This window comes from Electrona antarctica (assembly GCF_951216825.1).
Source record: "Electrona antarctica genome assembly, chromosome: 1".
In the NCBI taxonomy this organism is placed as follows: domain Eukaryota; kingdom Metazoa; phylum Chordata; class Actinopteri; order Myctophiformes; family Myctophidae; genus Electrona; species Electrona antarctica.
Genome location: NC_136806.1, coordinates 9,670,339 through 9,687,345, shown reverse-complemented (window position 1 = coordinate 9,687,345; position 17,007 = coordinate 9,670,339). Strand labels below are relative to the sequence as shown.

Genomic DNA, 17,007 nt, shown 5'->3' with positions numbered 1-17,007 from the left:
GCAATTTAGAACTAAAAATACGGAATTGAAAATGTACTTGAGTAAAAGTACAAAAGTATCGGCATCAAAATGTACTTAAAGTACTAAAAGTAAAAGTACTCATTGTGCAGAATGTGCCATTTCACAAGTTCAAAATGTGTCCAAAATCTATTGAAAATAGCCGATCTACAAGCTCACAATGCGTCTCGTTGCGACGCATTGTGAGCTTGTAGATCTGCTATTTTCAGCATGCAGCCAAGTGTAAAATGACTTATACTGGTTCTCTTGTCCACTAGTCCCTTCCTAACATTTTAGTCTAGTTTTTAGAGGCTCTGGCTGGCGCCCATGGTACACGTATATAGGTCGGTCGGTCTTAGTTGGGTTTTGAGGAAAATAGGCTAGTACTCTGCGCGTGCATGCTCAAGCATACAGTAGGTACATAACAAAAAAAAGTTGAAAATAAGAATACAAAAATGAAACTTGAAAGCAACAACAACAACAAAAAGGAAGAAGCTCAGATTGACCTTGATTTACTGCAGCCAAACTGGCAACACCCCCGAACCAACGACCCCCCCCCCCCCCCCCTCCCACACACACTCCACACTTTCATGTCCTGCTGTGGCGTCTGGCCCCGGACGGTGATGCAGTCGGAATTCCAGATGTTGCTCATGGAATTCTCCTCCATCTCTGGCTTCCAAATGTGACTTAACCCTCCTCCTCCTCCTCCTTCCTCCCCCCCCGCCCCATCCCGCTCCCTCCAGGCCTCGTGACTCTCGCTCCGTCAGTCCCAACCCAGCAAATGCACTGTAGCAAAAAATAATGGAAACAAACGGGCACCCAAAATCATTTTAGCACAATAGGAAAGTACCTCATCAACTTAACTGCATATAGCTCGTCATTGTAATCATAACATATCATGGAGTCACTAATTCATTTCCCCTCTCTCTCTCTCTCGCTCTCGCTCTCGCTCTCGCTCTCGCTCTCTCTCTCTCTCTCTCTCTCTCTCTCTCTCTCTCTCTCTCTCATATACTGGCATGTCAGCTGTTTGTGAGTGGGATCATTAAAATGGGAGTGAGGAGACGCCTTTGCGTGCTGTTTGATTACAGGTTTTTATTGGTTCAACACATGGGCACACAGCACACACACGCACGCACGCGCACACACACACACACACACACACACACACACACACACACACACACACACGTGCACACTCTATAAACCTATGACTTGGATATGTTTTCCTGCTGCCTGCTGCCAGTGGGTTTACACAATCGTCCTCGTCTCTGTTTCTACTTAAGACTTTGGATGCGCTTCGCTTTTTCCGACCCAGTTTCTGGCCTGCCAGTTTCCGAGCTCCCAGTAATGCTTCATTTAAATGCTCCCCATCGTGTGACGTGACGGTGCACCGAGAGCTTGTAGATCTGCTATTGTCGGTTGTTGTGACACCATCGTAAAGTTATAACATTATAGGCAGAGTGTAGTGATCATTAGGCAAAAGGTCCTGGAGGTCCAGGAACGCTGGAGAGTGGAGTCCAGTGTTGTTGATATGTTGGACACACACAGCTGTAGCTGAAGGCTTCAGCAGGCAGCAATTTGTAGCTTGATTAGTAGCATACTGAAGAAATACTCAGTTCTTAAACATTTTAAGACCTGTTGTTACCATGCTAACTAACTATAACTAACTATAGCTCCTTAGTAGCATGTACCTTTTTTTATTTTGTTTAGAGATAGTCAGCAAAAGAGAACGGCATACCGAGTGAAAACCGAAGCACTGGAGCATTTTTTTTAATGACTTTATTTCGTAAGAAAAGTGAAGAAGAAAAAAGAAAAGAAAAGTGGATAAAGACACAATAGGCACAATCCCAATGAGAAAGCTATAGTTATCATTATTATCATCATCATTAGTATCGTTATCATTGTTTCAGACTCCTGATATTCCGGCCCAGTATTGGCTATAGTGATCTACGAAAGCACCATGACTTGAAAAACTGTAAACAAGTACAATGACAAAAGGGACTCATTTTCAGATGTTCAATTTATTTTCATTTGAGATGGACTTTTTTTTTTTTTTTTTTTTAACAAACAAAACAATCAAGTTTCAAGAAAACATACCCCACCCCATTCACTTTCCCCAAATATAAAATTAAGGCCACTTTATGTCACTGTCCAGCAGGACCTTTTAATGACAATGTACAAAACATTCTATACATGGAAGGACAACAACAAAAACAATAGTAATAGTCATAATAATAATAATAATAATGACGACATCATTGATCATTATAAACATTAAAAGACAAAAAGACACACATGTATTTATTTACTGCTCTACTCCGAAAGCTCTACTCCGAAAGGAGTCTTTCTCATGCTTCATAAGGATGTCGGCTAATGTGTCGGCTATTCCCTTTTATGGCTTCTACTGGCTCTATCGAGTTGCCACTTTACTATGAAAATGTGCGTGCACGTTTGACTGAGCTTACATCAGTGTGTGTGTGTGTGTGTGTGTGTGTGTGTGTGTGTGTGTAGTGTAGTGTACACCCTAAGGCCTCATACACATGTATCAAACACCATCAAACAAATGTTAGGTCGTTTTTTTTTGCCGCCACAGTGCTTTTCCAATGGGAGTCACATGGTTTGACTAAACATTTTTGTTTGATGGTGGGGGGGAGGGGCAGAACAACATCAAACAGAACACCATCAAACACAAATGTTTGGTCAAACCATGTGACTCCCATTGGAAAAGCATTGTGGCGGCCATTAAAAACAAGTGTTTGATACGTGTGTATGAGGCCTGACAAGGGGGCAGAAAACAATCAACAGCCTGTTGCACTCGTACAGTTAAAATAGAACGGAGACATCATGGAACACTGCAGGTTCAAAGCTGAAATTCACGGGACACGAACATTGACCACTGGAAAAAAAAACTAAAAACCAAACGACAAGACATTGAAAAAGGCTAAAACAAACAGCGATGAGCTGGCGTCAACAACAACCACGACGGAAAGAGACAGAGAGACAGAGAGACACTGAAAGACAGTAAGGAGGAGTATGAGCACGGAAACAGAGGCATCGAATGGAGGAGAGAAACAGAAAAAATAATCTCTTCAATGTTTCAATTGGCAGTGGTAACTTCAAAGCATATATATTTTTTTACATTTCATTCGCCCTCTCACTTCCTCTCTCTCTCTCTCATTCGTCTTCCACTGTTCCAACGTGTTCCAACGTTTTCTTTCTTTGCTCTCTCTCTCTCTCTCTCTCTCTCTCTCTCTCTCTCTCTCTCTCCCACCCTACGTTTTAACAGCGGGCGAACAGCGGGGACTCTAGGCGATAATAATCTCCTAGTGGGCGTTGCGTTCCCGCTGTATGTAATGTAAACGTATCACCGTTCCGCGTGGAGGGTCAACAAAGCGACACATGAATTTGATTGGCTATCGCCGGACTGATTGTCGTCCAAAAAAAAATCATATTTTCATGTTTTTGAACAACGTTCCTCAGGCCAACTTTTAGACTATCTCCACTCTGCCTGCTATCATCGCCAGTAGTTGTCGCCGGGTCCCATACATAGATAAGACAAATAACGCACTTCCGGGAAATACGCCAGGCTGTCGCTCCCGCTGTTAAAACGCACCTTCATTCTTTCTAAACCCCACCCCCCCCCCCCCCCCCCCTTCTCCATACTCCCCCTCTCTCTACACCTTATCCAGTAGGGATCGTTGGCAGTAGAGGAGTCGGCGGGGCGTGCCGTACCTACGGAAGAACACCAGCGCTCCCAGCGTGAGGATCACACACGCCAGCAGGAACAGAGGCACCACCACGGCGGCCGCGCCTCCTCCCCCGCTCGCCCCGCCCTCCTCCTCCACCTCGATGATGATCACCTCCTCCTCGCGGCCCTTGTCCCTGTCCTCCCTGTCCCTCTCCCTGTCCCGGGTGCTCGGGTCCTTGTCCTCGCGGTCCCTCCCCTTGTCCTTCTCCCTCTCCTTGTCCTTGTCGTGGCCCCCGCCGTCCCCGCCTCTCCCCCTGTCCTCGGTCTTGGGGTCTTCGTTGGGGCAGCCCATCCAGTCGCGGAGGGCCGACTTGGGGTAGCCCGGCTCCACTCGCATCATCTGGTTGTTGAACTTCCAGTACTTGTTGGCTTTATAGAAGTATGTGTATGCTGAAGACAAAAAGAAAATGCGTATGGTATTATTTAGATGTGCCACTGTGTGTGCTGAAAGCATGAGACACTTAAAGGAGAATTCCATGCTAGAAGGCTTTCTTACCTTTCTTTGTAGTTGTTACGTCCCCACCAAAGAGGTCCAGGTGTTATTTTGTGCAAAAGCTCCTTATTTGCTATTTCCCCTACCATAAGCCCTCAATGAATTGCATTGAATTGAATGGGAATTGAATGGGGCTATGGGGTGTTGTGCTAATTCGCTTATTTCCATCGCTCAAAATTATTATTTTGTATATATATCCTCTCTTCATAATGTAAATAATATCCCAAGCGGCACACTTTACTACTTATTTCGATGGAAATAAGCGAATTAGCACAACACCCCATAGCCCCATTCAATTCCCATTCAATTCAATGCAATTCATTGAGGGCTTATGGTAGGGGAAATAGCAAATAAGGAGCTTTTGCACAAAATAACACCTGGACCTCTTTGGTGGGGACGTAACAACTACAAAGAAAGGTAAGAAAGGTAAGAAAACCTTCTAAGATGGAATTCTCCTTTAAGGGGACACACAACTGGATAGTTGAAGGCACACAAAGGTCCCTCACCTTGGTCTTTGCTCATGAAGGTAGCCTTGACATGGTCTGGTACTCCCTGCCACGCGCTGATGTCTTTAGGATAGCCATCGTCAACAGCTCGTGACTGTTCACTGTAGCGGTAATACCTAAATGGAGAATAATTCGGAGAAGGACAGAGAAATAGAGACTATAAGGTACATAAACAGTGAGGCATTCTTTGACCAGAGTGACTCATAAAGGAAAAATATTTACGCTAAAAACGGCCATTGCCGTCATCACAAATGTGATGAGGTCATCAAATTGCCAAAAAGTGGCTATGGCCGTTTTTAGACCAAGGAATGTTTTTCGTGCAAAACAAATGCTTGCAATGGTTTCAGACTTATGAAAAACCCCTAGTTTAACACGTCATATGCTGCTTAAAGCATAATTACATTTTGAAAATGTTCTTGAAATGTTTTTGAAAATGTTGCCATATATATTTATGAAACAAAAACAATGTTTTCGAGGTTAAGCCCATTCTTGCCACTAAATGCCTGCACTATACAGAGAGATGTGACTAACTTGTTTCCCCTGAAGTAGTACGTCTGCCCAGTCGGCGTGTAAAAGAGTGCAGCGTCTATCCGGTCCTTGGGAAGCCCAGTGCCCATCTCCGTCAGGCTCTTAGGGTAGCCAACGTCCAGAATGGATTCACTAAACACCCAGTATCTGTCCCCTGGAAAGACACACAGACAGGCAGAGGTTGTTAACCCATTTTGACCTGAGATCAGATTCTAAAAATGTCTTCTACATCCTGACAGTTTTCTGAAAAAGCTATATTTCTATGTATGTCAGTCGTTCTTCGATTTGTCAAAAATAGCAGACCTACAAGCTCGTAGCGCGCGCTATTTTTCAATAGCTAAAGCATAACATAATGCTAACACCAAAAGGGGTTCCCGCCAAAAATGAGTTAAGAGAAAGGGATCGAGAGGGGCCCCTAGAGAGGGTTGCACAAAGAATACCGATAAGTGAAATTTGGGATTCACCTTTGAAGAAGGCGAACTTCCCGTCTTCCCTTTCAAACGCAGCGTTGATATGCGTGGGCAGGCCCCTCCAGAAGTGACCAATCGGCATGGGGTATCCGTCCAGCACGTGGTTGTTCCGCACTCTCCAGAACCACTTGTCCTTAAAGACGAAAAGCAGAGACAGAGGTTTGTTTGTTGCCGTTCAACTTTATACGAACACGACAGCATTGCTCAATGCCAAACATTCCGCAGCCTAAAGTCAAGCTCACCTTGAAGACAAACATCTCTCCCCTGAGGATGCCGATGGTATCAAAGTGACCATCGCAGATGTTGGGACCAAAGCGAGGCCAGGTCGGGGGGGTCTCGGGGTCAGGGTCATTTCCAGGGTGTGGTGTCACAGGGGGCGGAACAGGCCCACCGCCTGATCCATCACCTGCGAGGGTTTTATCAGAGGGGAAAGAGACGATGTGTGAGATGGTGGATGGTAGCAGCCCAGTGTAGGGTTGATGTGTGAGATGGTGGATGGTAGCAGCCCAGTGTAGGGTTGATGTGTGAGATGGTGGATGGCAGCAGCCCAGTGTAGGGTTGATGTGTGAGATGGTGGATGGCAGCAGCCCAGTGTAGGGTTGATGTGTGAGATGGTGGATGGTAGCAGCCCAGTGTAGGGTTGATGTGTGAGATGGTGGATGGTAGCAGCCCAGTGTAGGGTTGATGTGTGAGATGGTGGATGGCAGCAGCCCAGTGTAGGGTTGATGTGTGAGATGGTGGATGGTAGCAGCCCAGTGTAGGGTTGATGTGTGAGATGGTGGATGGTAGCAGCCCAGTGTAGGGTTGATGTGTGAGATGGTGGATGGTAGCAGCCCAGTGTAGGGTTGATGTGTGAGATGGTGGATGGTAGCAGCCCAGTGTAGGGTTGATGTGTGAGATGGTGGATGGTAGCAGCCCAGTGTAGGGTTGATGTGTGAGATGGTGGATGGTAGCAGCCCAGTGTAGGGTTGATGTGTGAGATGGTGGATGGTAGCAGCCCAGTGTAGGGTTGATGTGTGAGATGGTGGATGGTGGCAGCCCAGTGTAGGGTTGATGTGTGAGATGGTGGATGGTAGCAGCCCAGTGTAGGGTTGATGTGTGAGATGGTGGATGGCAGCAGCCCAGTGTAGGGTTGATGTGGTGGATGGTGGATGGTAGCAGCCCAGTGTAGGGTTGATGTGTGAGATGGTGGATGGTAGCAGCCCAGTGTAGGGTTGATGTGTGAGATGGTGGATGGTAGCAGCCCAGTGTAGGGTTGATGTGTGAGATTCTATAATATTGGCATTTTGAAGTGTACTGCACTGAATTGACACCATAACAACAACAACTCACCATAGAGTTGTTGTATCCCTCGCCGGTCGTCGTCAGGCAGCCTGAAGTTCTCCGTGTCCATCCACTGGTAGAACGGAGCCATGATGGAGGAGGGGTCGTTGGAGTGCTCCAGGCCCAGAGCGTGGCCCAGCTCATGCACCGACACCAGGAACACGTCGTTACCTACCATAGGAAGCATTGTAAGTATCAAGTAATGTCACGATATATCATCCTAGTACTAGCCTGGGGTCCACCTATGCTTTCTATGGCATAGGCAGCTCCCGGCAGGATAGAGAGGAGTGTGTGTGTGTGTGTGTGTGTGTGTGTGTGTGTGTGTGTGTGTGTGTGTGTGTGTGTGTGTGTGTGTGTGTGTGTGTGTGTGTGTGTGTGTGTGTGTGTGTGTGTGTGTGTGTGTGTGTGTGTGTGTGTGTGTGTGTGTGTGTGTGTGTGTGTGTGTGTGTGTGTGTGTCAATTTAACAAAGGTGCAGACGATCAGAAATCAGCAGAGAGTGATCGACGTTTGCGCTACTCTATGCCGAATTGAAGTGGTCTCGGTCCCAGACTTTTTTTTCTCTCTCTGGAAATAAAAACGTCTGGGTTTCCGAGGCTATCCTAGTGCTGACGTGACAGTGTTGTCATACTACTACGACAACACTGCACTGGTCACATGAACACGTAATTACGATCATGACAATGCAAGTACCTTAACATCATGTAAATACCATAACACACCATGTCTTTGGAGGAAAGCATTAGTAGTCCTTTTTGTTTTATAATTACAATATGAACACATCATTATCCTGCATAGTATCATTACATTACTGTAAGTCATGCCAGGACTGCATCATGCCTGAACTGTAACACATTTGTGTTGATTGGGATTAAGGGGATTAAATATAAATATTAATATGTTGATGTTTACCCCATTCTAGACGGGAACCCCTTTTGGTGTTTATAGCATTATGTTATACTTTAGCTATTGAAAAATAGCAGATCTACAAGCTCATAGCGGGGCACCGAGTGCCGCGCTACGAGCTCGTAGGTCTGTTATTTTTGGAAAATCGTAAAAATGTGGTGGATATCTTTTAATATTTTCTTTCAGAGCGAACGTTTTTAACGTTCTTTGCTTCTGGGGGTGTCCCTGGAACAACATGTTTTGAGATGGGGGTCCGTGGGCCAAATACAGATAATTCTGGAGCTCCTTGACATGAAATAGTTTGAGAACGACTGACATAGAAACATAGGGTTTTTTGAGTGGTGTAAACCACTCCTACAACTGGCTTTGTTAGTTTACGTGTCTGTTCGTACCAAAAAATGAGCATGGTTGCTATGGTCACCCAGTTCACACGGGTGTCAGACCACAGCTGATCAGTCTATATAAGACCTTACACCACTCAGTTCACACAGGTGTGATTTTTCAGAAAACTGTCAGGATTTAGAAGACATTTGTAGAATAGTTCCCAGGTCTAAATGGTTGAAGATGAATAGCAATGGCCATATCTTGATTAGAGGAACAAAAAGCTGCTGTTAACATTTGGTAGGAGGTCACTCTCAGAATAGACCCTGCTGGTCATGTGAGGATGGTTTTTGACTCATGCAGTTGGTTGGTGCCAGAATCTGGTGCTTGCTGCTACTCTCCCAAAACAAACCACTTGAACATTATTTTCTCCTACATCAGCATGCTCACTCACAGAAACACACAGGTTAGGGCTTGTTGCTTTATATTATGTTGACAAAGGCAAAAAAAACCTAAGAATTTCCCAACAGTTTGGGAACTCCCAGAAGTTAACCCTTTTCTCCCACGGTATGGCATTAAGTAATATAATACTGTGGTTCTCAACCAGTGGTCCGGGGACCACCAGCGGTCCTTGAGGGGGTTCCAGGTGGTCCCCATGCTAAATGACGGAGAGGTGGTAACCAAATGGTCCTTTTACGCTCTCAAGAGTTAAATTATTGTTAACCCATTTTGACCTGAGATCAGATTCTAAAAATGTCTTCTACATCCTGACAGTTTTCTGAAAAAGCTATGTTTCTTCGATTTTTCAAAAATAGCAGACCTACAAGCTCGTAGCCCGCCACTCGGTGGCGCGCTATGAGCTTGTAGATCTGCTATTTTTCAATAGCTAAAGCATAACATAATGCTAACACCAAAAGGGGTTCCCGCCCAAAATGGGTTAAACATCTGCATTACTTCTACACAATTAGAGAATGTAGAAGAATTGTTATTTTTGATGTATGGTATACATACCAACAGCAATAGCACAGCATGGAATTGTGGACAAAATCGTATCAAACGACAACAAAATATTCTTTAGTTTTGGGTCTGAGAGGCTGAATGTCATCAATGGTGGTCCGTGGCTTAGAGTAAACGAGCAACGTGTGCAGTCAGCAGTTTATTATCTCACATCTAAAAGCAAACGGTTGTGTCGGCCGCGGTGATGACGTACGTGGTGATGACATTTCCTGTTTAGATGGAGCGTGTGGTTATGACGTGGTGATGACATTTCCTGTTTAGATGGAGCGTGTGGTGATGACGTGGTGATGACATTTCCTGTTTAGATGGAGCATGTGGTGATGACGTGGTGATGACATTTCCTGTTTAGATGGAGCATGTGGTCATGACGTGGTGATGACATTTCCTGTTTAGATGGAGCATGTGGTCATGACGTGGTGATGACATTTCCTGTTTAGATGGAGCATGTGGTCATGACGTGGTGATGCCTTTTCCTGTTTAGATGGAGCATGTGGTTATGACGTGGTGATGACATTTCCTGTTTAGATGGAGCATGTGGTTATGACGTGGTGATGACGTCATTTCCTGTTTAGATGGAGCATGTGGTGATGACGTGGTGATGACATTTCCTGTTTAGATGGAGCATGTGGTGATGACGTGGTGATGACATTTCCTGTTTAGATGGAGCATGTGGTCATGACGTGGTGATGACATTTCCTGTTTAGATGGAGCATGTGGTTATGACGTGGTGATGACGTCATTTCCTGTTTAGATGGAGCATGTGGTTCTTATGATGTGGTGATGACATTTCCTGTTTAGATGGAGCATGTGGTGATGACGTGGTGATGACATTTCCTGTTTAGATGGAGCATGTGGTTATGACGTGGTGATGACATTTCCTGTTTAGATGGAGCATGTGGTGATGACGTGGTGATGACATTTCCTGTTTAGATGGAGCATGTGGTCATGACGTGGTGATGACATTTCCTGTTTAGATGGAGCATGTGGTGATGACGTGGTGATGACATTTCCTGTTTAGATGGAGCATGTGGTTATGACGTGGTGATGACATTTCCTGTTTAGATGGAGCATGTGGTTATGACGTGGTGATGACATTTCCTGTTTAGATGGAGCATGTGGTGATGACGTGGTGATGACATTTCCTGTTTAGATGGAGCATGTGGTCATGACGTGGTGATGACATTTCCTGTTTAGATGGAGCATGTGGTCATGACGTGGTGATGACATTTCCTGTTTAGATGGAGCATGTGGTTATGACGTGGTGATGACATTTCCTGTTTAGATGGAGCATGTGGTGATGACGTGGTGATGACATTTCCTGTTTAGATGGAGCATGTGGTGATGACGTGGTGATGACATTTCCTGTTTAGATGGAGCATGTGGTTATGACGTGGTGATGACATTTCCTGTTTAGATGGAGCATGTGGTTCTTATGATGTGGTGATGACATTTCCTGTTTAGATGGAGCATGTGGTCATGACGTGGTGATGACATTTCCTGTTTAGATGGAGCATGTGGTCATGACGTGGTGATGACATTTCCTGTTTAGATGGAGCATGTGGTCATGACGTGGTGATGACATTTCCTGTTTAGATGGAGCATGTGGTCATGACGTGGTGATGACATTTCCTGTTTAGATGGAGCATGTGGTCATGACGTGGTGATGACATTTCCTGTTTAGATGGAGCATGTGGTCATGACGTGGGCTGTGTTTCTGCTAAATGGACTTCAACAGATAAACCACAGGTTGGTTTCGCAGGTTCTCCGTAACCGCTGACCAGAATAAATAATGGACCTTGATGTGAAAAGGGTTTTAACCCATTTTGGGCGGGAACCCCTTTTGGTGTTAGCATTATGTTATGCTTTAGCTATTTAAAAATAGCAGATCTACAAGCTCATAGCGCGCCACCGAGTGGCGCGCTACGACCTTGTAGGTCTGCTATTTTTTTGAAAAATCGAAGAACGACTGACAGAAACAGCTTTTTCAGAAAACTGTAATTTTCAATCAGACATTTTTAGAATCTAATCTCAGGTCAAAATGGGTTAAACCACTGATCTAATAGAAGCGGTCTCTTACCCGACAGGTCCTGGCTTCCAACGGTCCAGGGCTCCGCCGCGTCAAAGTGCGTGTCTCCGCCGAGCCCCTTGCCGGGGAAGTAGGCGTGCGCCAGGAAGCCCCCCTCGCCGTCAAACGGGCTGGCGTCGCCGTGGAAACCCTCGGCGAAGAAGAGCATGATGTCGGCGAACTCCTCCACCTTGTCCCGGATGTGGCTGTAGGGGATCTCGCGGAAGCGCAGCGGCGTGACGCTCTCCCACACCTTGAAGGCGTTCCTGATGGCCTCGTGGGTCTCGTGCTCGCCCACCTTGGGGGAGTAATTCTGTATGCTGAAAGAGACAAATGGAGAGAGTGTTTTTGTAAAGCTTGCTTTTATGCTTTGTCTCACAAGTTGTGACTAGACGTGCAACACTTATTCAAACTACTTGATTTAATGATTATACAAAAAGTATAACAAAGTATAAAATAAGCCGTTAACCATTTTTTAGTCTATTTCAAGAACATTTTTGCATTGATTTAATAGCAACACGTGGTGATGACATTTCCTGTTTAGATGGAGCATGTGGTCATGACGTGGGCTGTGTTTCTGATGAATGGACTTCAACAGATAAACCACAGGTTGGTTTCAGGTGCTCCGTAACCGCTGACCACTTCAACGTTGGTACATAATATCCACGCTGTCAGCCAACCAGGATGTACTGTAGCCAAAGTAAGGCATTTGCCTTAATTGTTTTTAGTTTTTTTGCCTCCCCTCAGTCGAGAGGCTTTTTGTGTATTATTTGCTATGTATTTTGCCGTTTCAAGGCTGACAGACAGTGTATCACCAGACAGAAGAATACACATCTAGGGCTCCATTATCGTCACCGCTAAACCCCTTATCCCTAAACTTCTTTGCCTTTTTTTTACTATTTTGAAAAACATTTTTGAATAGTTCAACTAGCCAATCTACATTAACACGTTGTGAGCTTGTAGACTGGCCATTTGAACTATTCAAAAGTATAAATGAGGCTTCTGGCATTGATTGCAGATTACACTAATTGCGATAATGAAGAAGATAAGGAGGATAGAAGGACAAGACATCTGAAGAACGCATATATTATACAGAAGCTGATATTTCAGACATTTCAAAGGGAATTTCTGAAAGTATGAGTAATGACATAATGTGCAGTTATTATGTCATTACACACACACACACACACACACACACACACACACACACACACACACACACACACACACACACACACACACACACACACACACACACGCACAAAAGATTATTTGTATGCTTTCAAAGTTTCAAACAATCTGAAATGGGTTCGTTTGGGGGTTTTCATCATGGTGCTGTGACAGCGTCTGTGGAGCGTGACCACCAGGGACGTGCAGAGAGTGTTACAGAGGCAGAAATTCCGTAAAAGGGCACTTTTAGACTAAAATATCAGATCTACAAGCTCTCAACGGGTCGTGGCGCGACACGTTGTGAGCTTGTAGATCCGCTATTTTTGCAGTCAGGGGGCTGAAATTCTGTATGAGGGCACTTTTGGAAGAAAATAGCCGATCTACAAGCTTGTAGATCGGCTATTTTCCAGGGCGCGACCCCGCACTCGTTGGCTACTGGAGATGCGGTGATGACATGGATTTCTAAAACAAATTCTTTCAACGCAAAATGCTGCGTTCAAGATCAGGAGAGTTCTGAAAAAAGCAATTCTCTCGTATGGCATGGAAAGGAGAGGAGATGAGAGGAGGGAGCCCTCTCGTATACAGTATGGCATGGAAAGGAGAGGAGGGGAATTTGGAAAGGAGAGGAAAGGAGAGGAGGGGAATTTGCATTTCTTTCACCATCAGTAAATGCTGCATTCATTCATGGTCTGGAGAGGAGAGGGCAGTTGTTTTACAGACGGGTAAAAAAGGGCAGGGGCTGAAGCCCCCCTTTGATGTCTATGTCTTTCGATGTCTTTCTAAGAAGGGCAAATTCAGTAACAGGTTTTTATCCCAGACACAGAACTCCTTTATCCCAAGGGCCATTAGACTATATAATGAATCAATGGGGGCCGTGGGGGGGGGGGGGGGGGGGGGGACGAGGAGGGAGGGGGTTGGTCAGTTAACGTATTTGCAGAAACTATAGTAAAATACGCACATCACTGTTTACCCCATTCTAGACGGGAACCCCTTTTGGTGTTTATAGCATTATGTTATACTTTAGCTATTGAAAAATAGCAGATCTACAAGCTCATAGCGGGGCACCGAGTGCCGCGCTACGAGCTTGCAGGGCTGTTATTTTTGGAAAATCGTAAAAATGTGGTGGATATCTTTTAATATTTTCTTTCAGAGCGAACGTTTTTAACTTTTTTATCTTTGCTTCTGGGGGTGTCCCTGGAACAACATGTTTTGAGATTGGGGTCCGTGGGCCAAATACAGATAATTCTGGAGCTCCTTGACATGAAATAGTTTGAGAACGACTGACATAGAAACATAGGGTTTTTCAGAAAACTGTCAGCATTTAGAAGACATTTGTAGAATAGTTCCCAGGTCTAAATGGTTTAAGATGTGAATAGCAATGGCCATATCTTGATTAGAGGAACAAAAAGCTGCTGTTAACACATTTAGGCCTGACCTCAAAATTTAAAAAAAATCTTCTAAATCCTCCAGTTTTCTGAAATAAATATTTTCACGATTTTTCAAAAATTGAAAAATTGGAAAATAGCAGATCTACAAGCTCATAGCTCATAGCGCCTATACATATCTATCTATGTGTGCACGTGCCTGGATTCCGCCACACTTACGAGAAGGTGAGGTCCGTCTTGTCCCACTTCAGGCCCTGGATGGCGTAGCGCTTCTTCCTCAGGTTGCTCTTGAGCTCGGCGCCAAACTTGTCTGGCACGCCGCAGCGCGGCCTCTTCATGGCCCTGCCAGACACAGAGTCAGAGAGCGGTCAGGTCACCCACAGGTGGAGGAAATACTTCTCATACCAGTTTGGCGACTGACATTTTTATTGTGAGTAGAAAAAGGAAGAAAGAAAGAAAAACTCCCGCACACTGTCTTCGAATGCAGTTGAAAGGTTTATTAAGGGAACATCATGTCATATCATGTTCCCTTAATAAACTTGTCAACTGCATGTATTCTTTGTTTCCGACAGTCAATAGTACGTTTATGTCTCACGCTCCATTCGTCCCAAACTCTTCTCCCTTCTGGCTCCAAAACTATGGAATGCACTTCCCATACAATAGTCTGAAAACCCACCTCTTCAGACTCCACCATGGCCCGTAGCACTTACCCTAGCCCCTTAGAACTTTATGTAGACTTAGATAGCATTTTATACAGACTTATACAGACTTGCATTTTATGTAGTCATAGCACTTTATAGTGTGTATAGTATGTATAGTTTATATGTATAGTTTCATTATATAGCTATTCCACTGTTACGCTCTTAGCTTACGCATGTTTCATGATAACTACTTTTTATGTATATGATGTATTGCCATGCTTTTTGTTCTTGCTTAATGTAAATCTCCCTGGATTAAGAGCGTCTGCTAAATGCCTAAATTGTAAATTGTAATTGTATGTTCTTACTCAACAGTGTTGGTGTCGATGGAGCCGGTGATGGTCAAACCATAGAACCTCTGCATGGCCGCGATGGCGGAGGTGATGGACTGCGGCGAGCGGAGGGAGTGAGTCCTCATGTCACCTGGGGGCAGGTAGCCATACTGCTGCAGCCACGACTGGAGAGGAGAGAAACAAAATGGTCCTTTTAAGTGAGCATTCGCGAAATATTCTCTTTTGTTAGGAAACCGATAAGAATTACTGCATATTATTCTGTCTTGCAGTAAGTTACTTTAACCCATTTTGACCTGGGAACGATTCTAAAAATGTCTTCTACATCCTGACAGTTTCCTGAAAAAGCTATGTTTCCATGTCAGTCGTTCTTCGATTTTTAAAATATAGCAGACCTACAAGCTTGTAGCGCGCCACTCGGTGGCTTGTAGATCTGCTATTTTTCAATAGCTAAAGCATAACGTAATGCTAACACCAAAAGGGGTTCCCGCCCAAAATGCGTTAACTCAAGTGTTGCAAATGGATAGATTTACAACAAGTGTTTTACTGTGTTCACTTCAGTGAATCACTTTGTTCTAGAAACGAAAGCCAGTGAATGAGAAGCAGATGCAGAAAACATGCCATATCTCGATTGATTCATCGTTATTATTATGTGTACCTCCCAGCCCTGGCAGAGTAGTTCTGGAGTAGTTCCAATGGATTGTGTGCCCCTGGTTTTTCCCTAGTGGGACTGATTGAGGGTAGCTACTGGGACGTAAGTCGGGACTTGATTACTCCCGGCTGGGTCGCCTGAGTGAGGGGTATGATGTTGAGAGACCCGAAACCCCGTTGACCTCAGGATACATCACTGAGGATACGTCCCAGGTGCATCCATGCGATGTTTTTTTTGTTATGTGACAAACTCCGAATCAGGAAATGCTCTGTGCGCTGCAGATGAAATATTGTTACTTTTACAGCTGCAGCTCTGGGTAGTAGTGGGATGTATTTGCTATTAGTTGACTCTGACTGCAATCAAAGCAAATTCCACATTTGACAGGGAAAACAGGGGACCGAAATTATGTTTTTGTATCTTTTGGCATTCATGAGCTACTGCCTGGATCCACTCCAGTCAATGACTAAATACAGAGCTATGCAACCACACAGCTGAATGAAGCGAAGGTCAAACCTGAAATCCTTAGGCTGGGTTTTGAGCCAAAGTGGATTCAAACAAAGACAGAAACTCACCGAGGAATTTCCCTTGCTTGGTTACAGATTAACTTTCAGTGTCCACAAGATACTGACTGTATATGGTGTGGCTACTTGTTTGCGTTTCGGTGTTTTCCAAATATTTAGGTACATACACATGAATTACTGTCTTGTGACACACTCACACACGTTGAAGGTCTCTGGGACTGGACTGGGTTTAACCATTTAGGCCTGACGTCGAAATTTAAAGATGTCTTCTAAATCATGACAGTTTTCTGAAAAACCTTATGTTTCTGTATGTATGTCAAGGACCCCCAAATATATATGTAATATGCCCATCTGAAAATATGTTGTTCCAGGGACCTCCCAGAAGCAAAGATCTGAGTTACAAATGTTCACTCTGAAAGAATATATATTCAAAGGTTTGCGCCACATTTTCACGATTTCTCAAAAACTGCAGATCTAGAAGCTCGTAGCACGGCACTCGGTGCCGCGCTATGAGCTTGTAGATCTGCTATTTTTCAATAGCTAAAGTATAACATAAATGCTTTAAAACACCAAAAGGGGTTCCCGCCCAGAATGGTTTAAACTTGACCTTATCCAATCCCTCTGGAACCCCACCAAGCTGTGGTGCTGCTGGTTTGACATCTGGACCAGTGACATCTGGACCAGTGACATCTGGACCAGTGCCAGAGAGAGTCTACGTTCCCAACCGCTCCTCCTCCCCCGCTAGTTTCGCCTCTATAGCATTACCACTTTACCTTTTAAACAGGAGCCCAAAACAACACTGAGGCTGTTGTGACTCAGTGCAGTGAAAGCCAAAACCACTTTGATGTACTCCTCCTCCACACACACACTCCCTGGCGTGAACCTGGGTCCACAGTGTCTCTCACACACACACACGCCC

The 17,007-nt window shown here is 44.7% G+C and overlaps 1 protein-coding gene across 1 annotated transcript; it reads right to left on the bottom strand.

The window, feature by feature from the left end:
• Positions 1-3,207: 3,207 nt before the first annotated feature.
• On the bottom strand, positions 3,208-15,078 carry mmp14b (matrix metallopeptidase 14b (membrane-inserted)). The gene is made up of 9 exons (XM_079510221.1): positions 14,934-15,078; positions 14,147-14,269; positions 11,385-11,692; positions 7,075-7,236; positions 5,985-6,148; positions 5,737-5,875; positions 5,276-5,426; positions 4,745-4,860; positions 3,208-4,135 (listed from the first exon to the last, which is right to left on the bottom strand). The coding sequence occupies exons 1-9, from the start codon at positions 15,041-15,043 to the stop codon at positions 3,672-3,674; spliced, it is 1,737 nt and encodes a 578-aa protein (XP_079366347.1). The 5' UTR covers positions 15,044-15,078; the 3' UTR covers positions 3,208-3,671.
• Between the last annotated feature and the right edge of the window lie 1,929 nt (positions 15,079-17,007).

Bases quoted from the DNA above. Each gene is read 5' to 3' on its own strand.
- mmp14b (XM_079510221.1), bottom strand. From the start codon at position 15,043: ATGAGGACTCACTCCCTCCGCTCGCCGCAGTCCATCACCTCCGCCATC. The intron at 5,876-5,984 runs GTGAGCTTGACT...TTCGTCTTTAAG, and splicing joins GAGAGATGTTTGTCTTCAAG to GACAAGTGGTTCTGGAGAGT. The intron at 4,861-5,275 runs GTTAGTCACATC...TTCTCCATTTAG, and splicing joins TACTACTTCAGGGGAAACAA to GTATTACCGCTACAGTGAAC.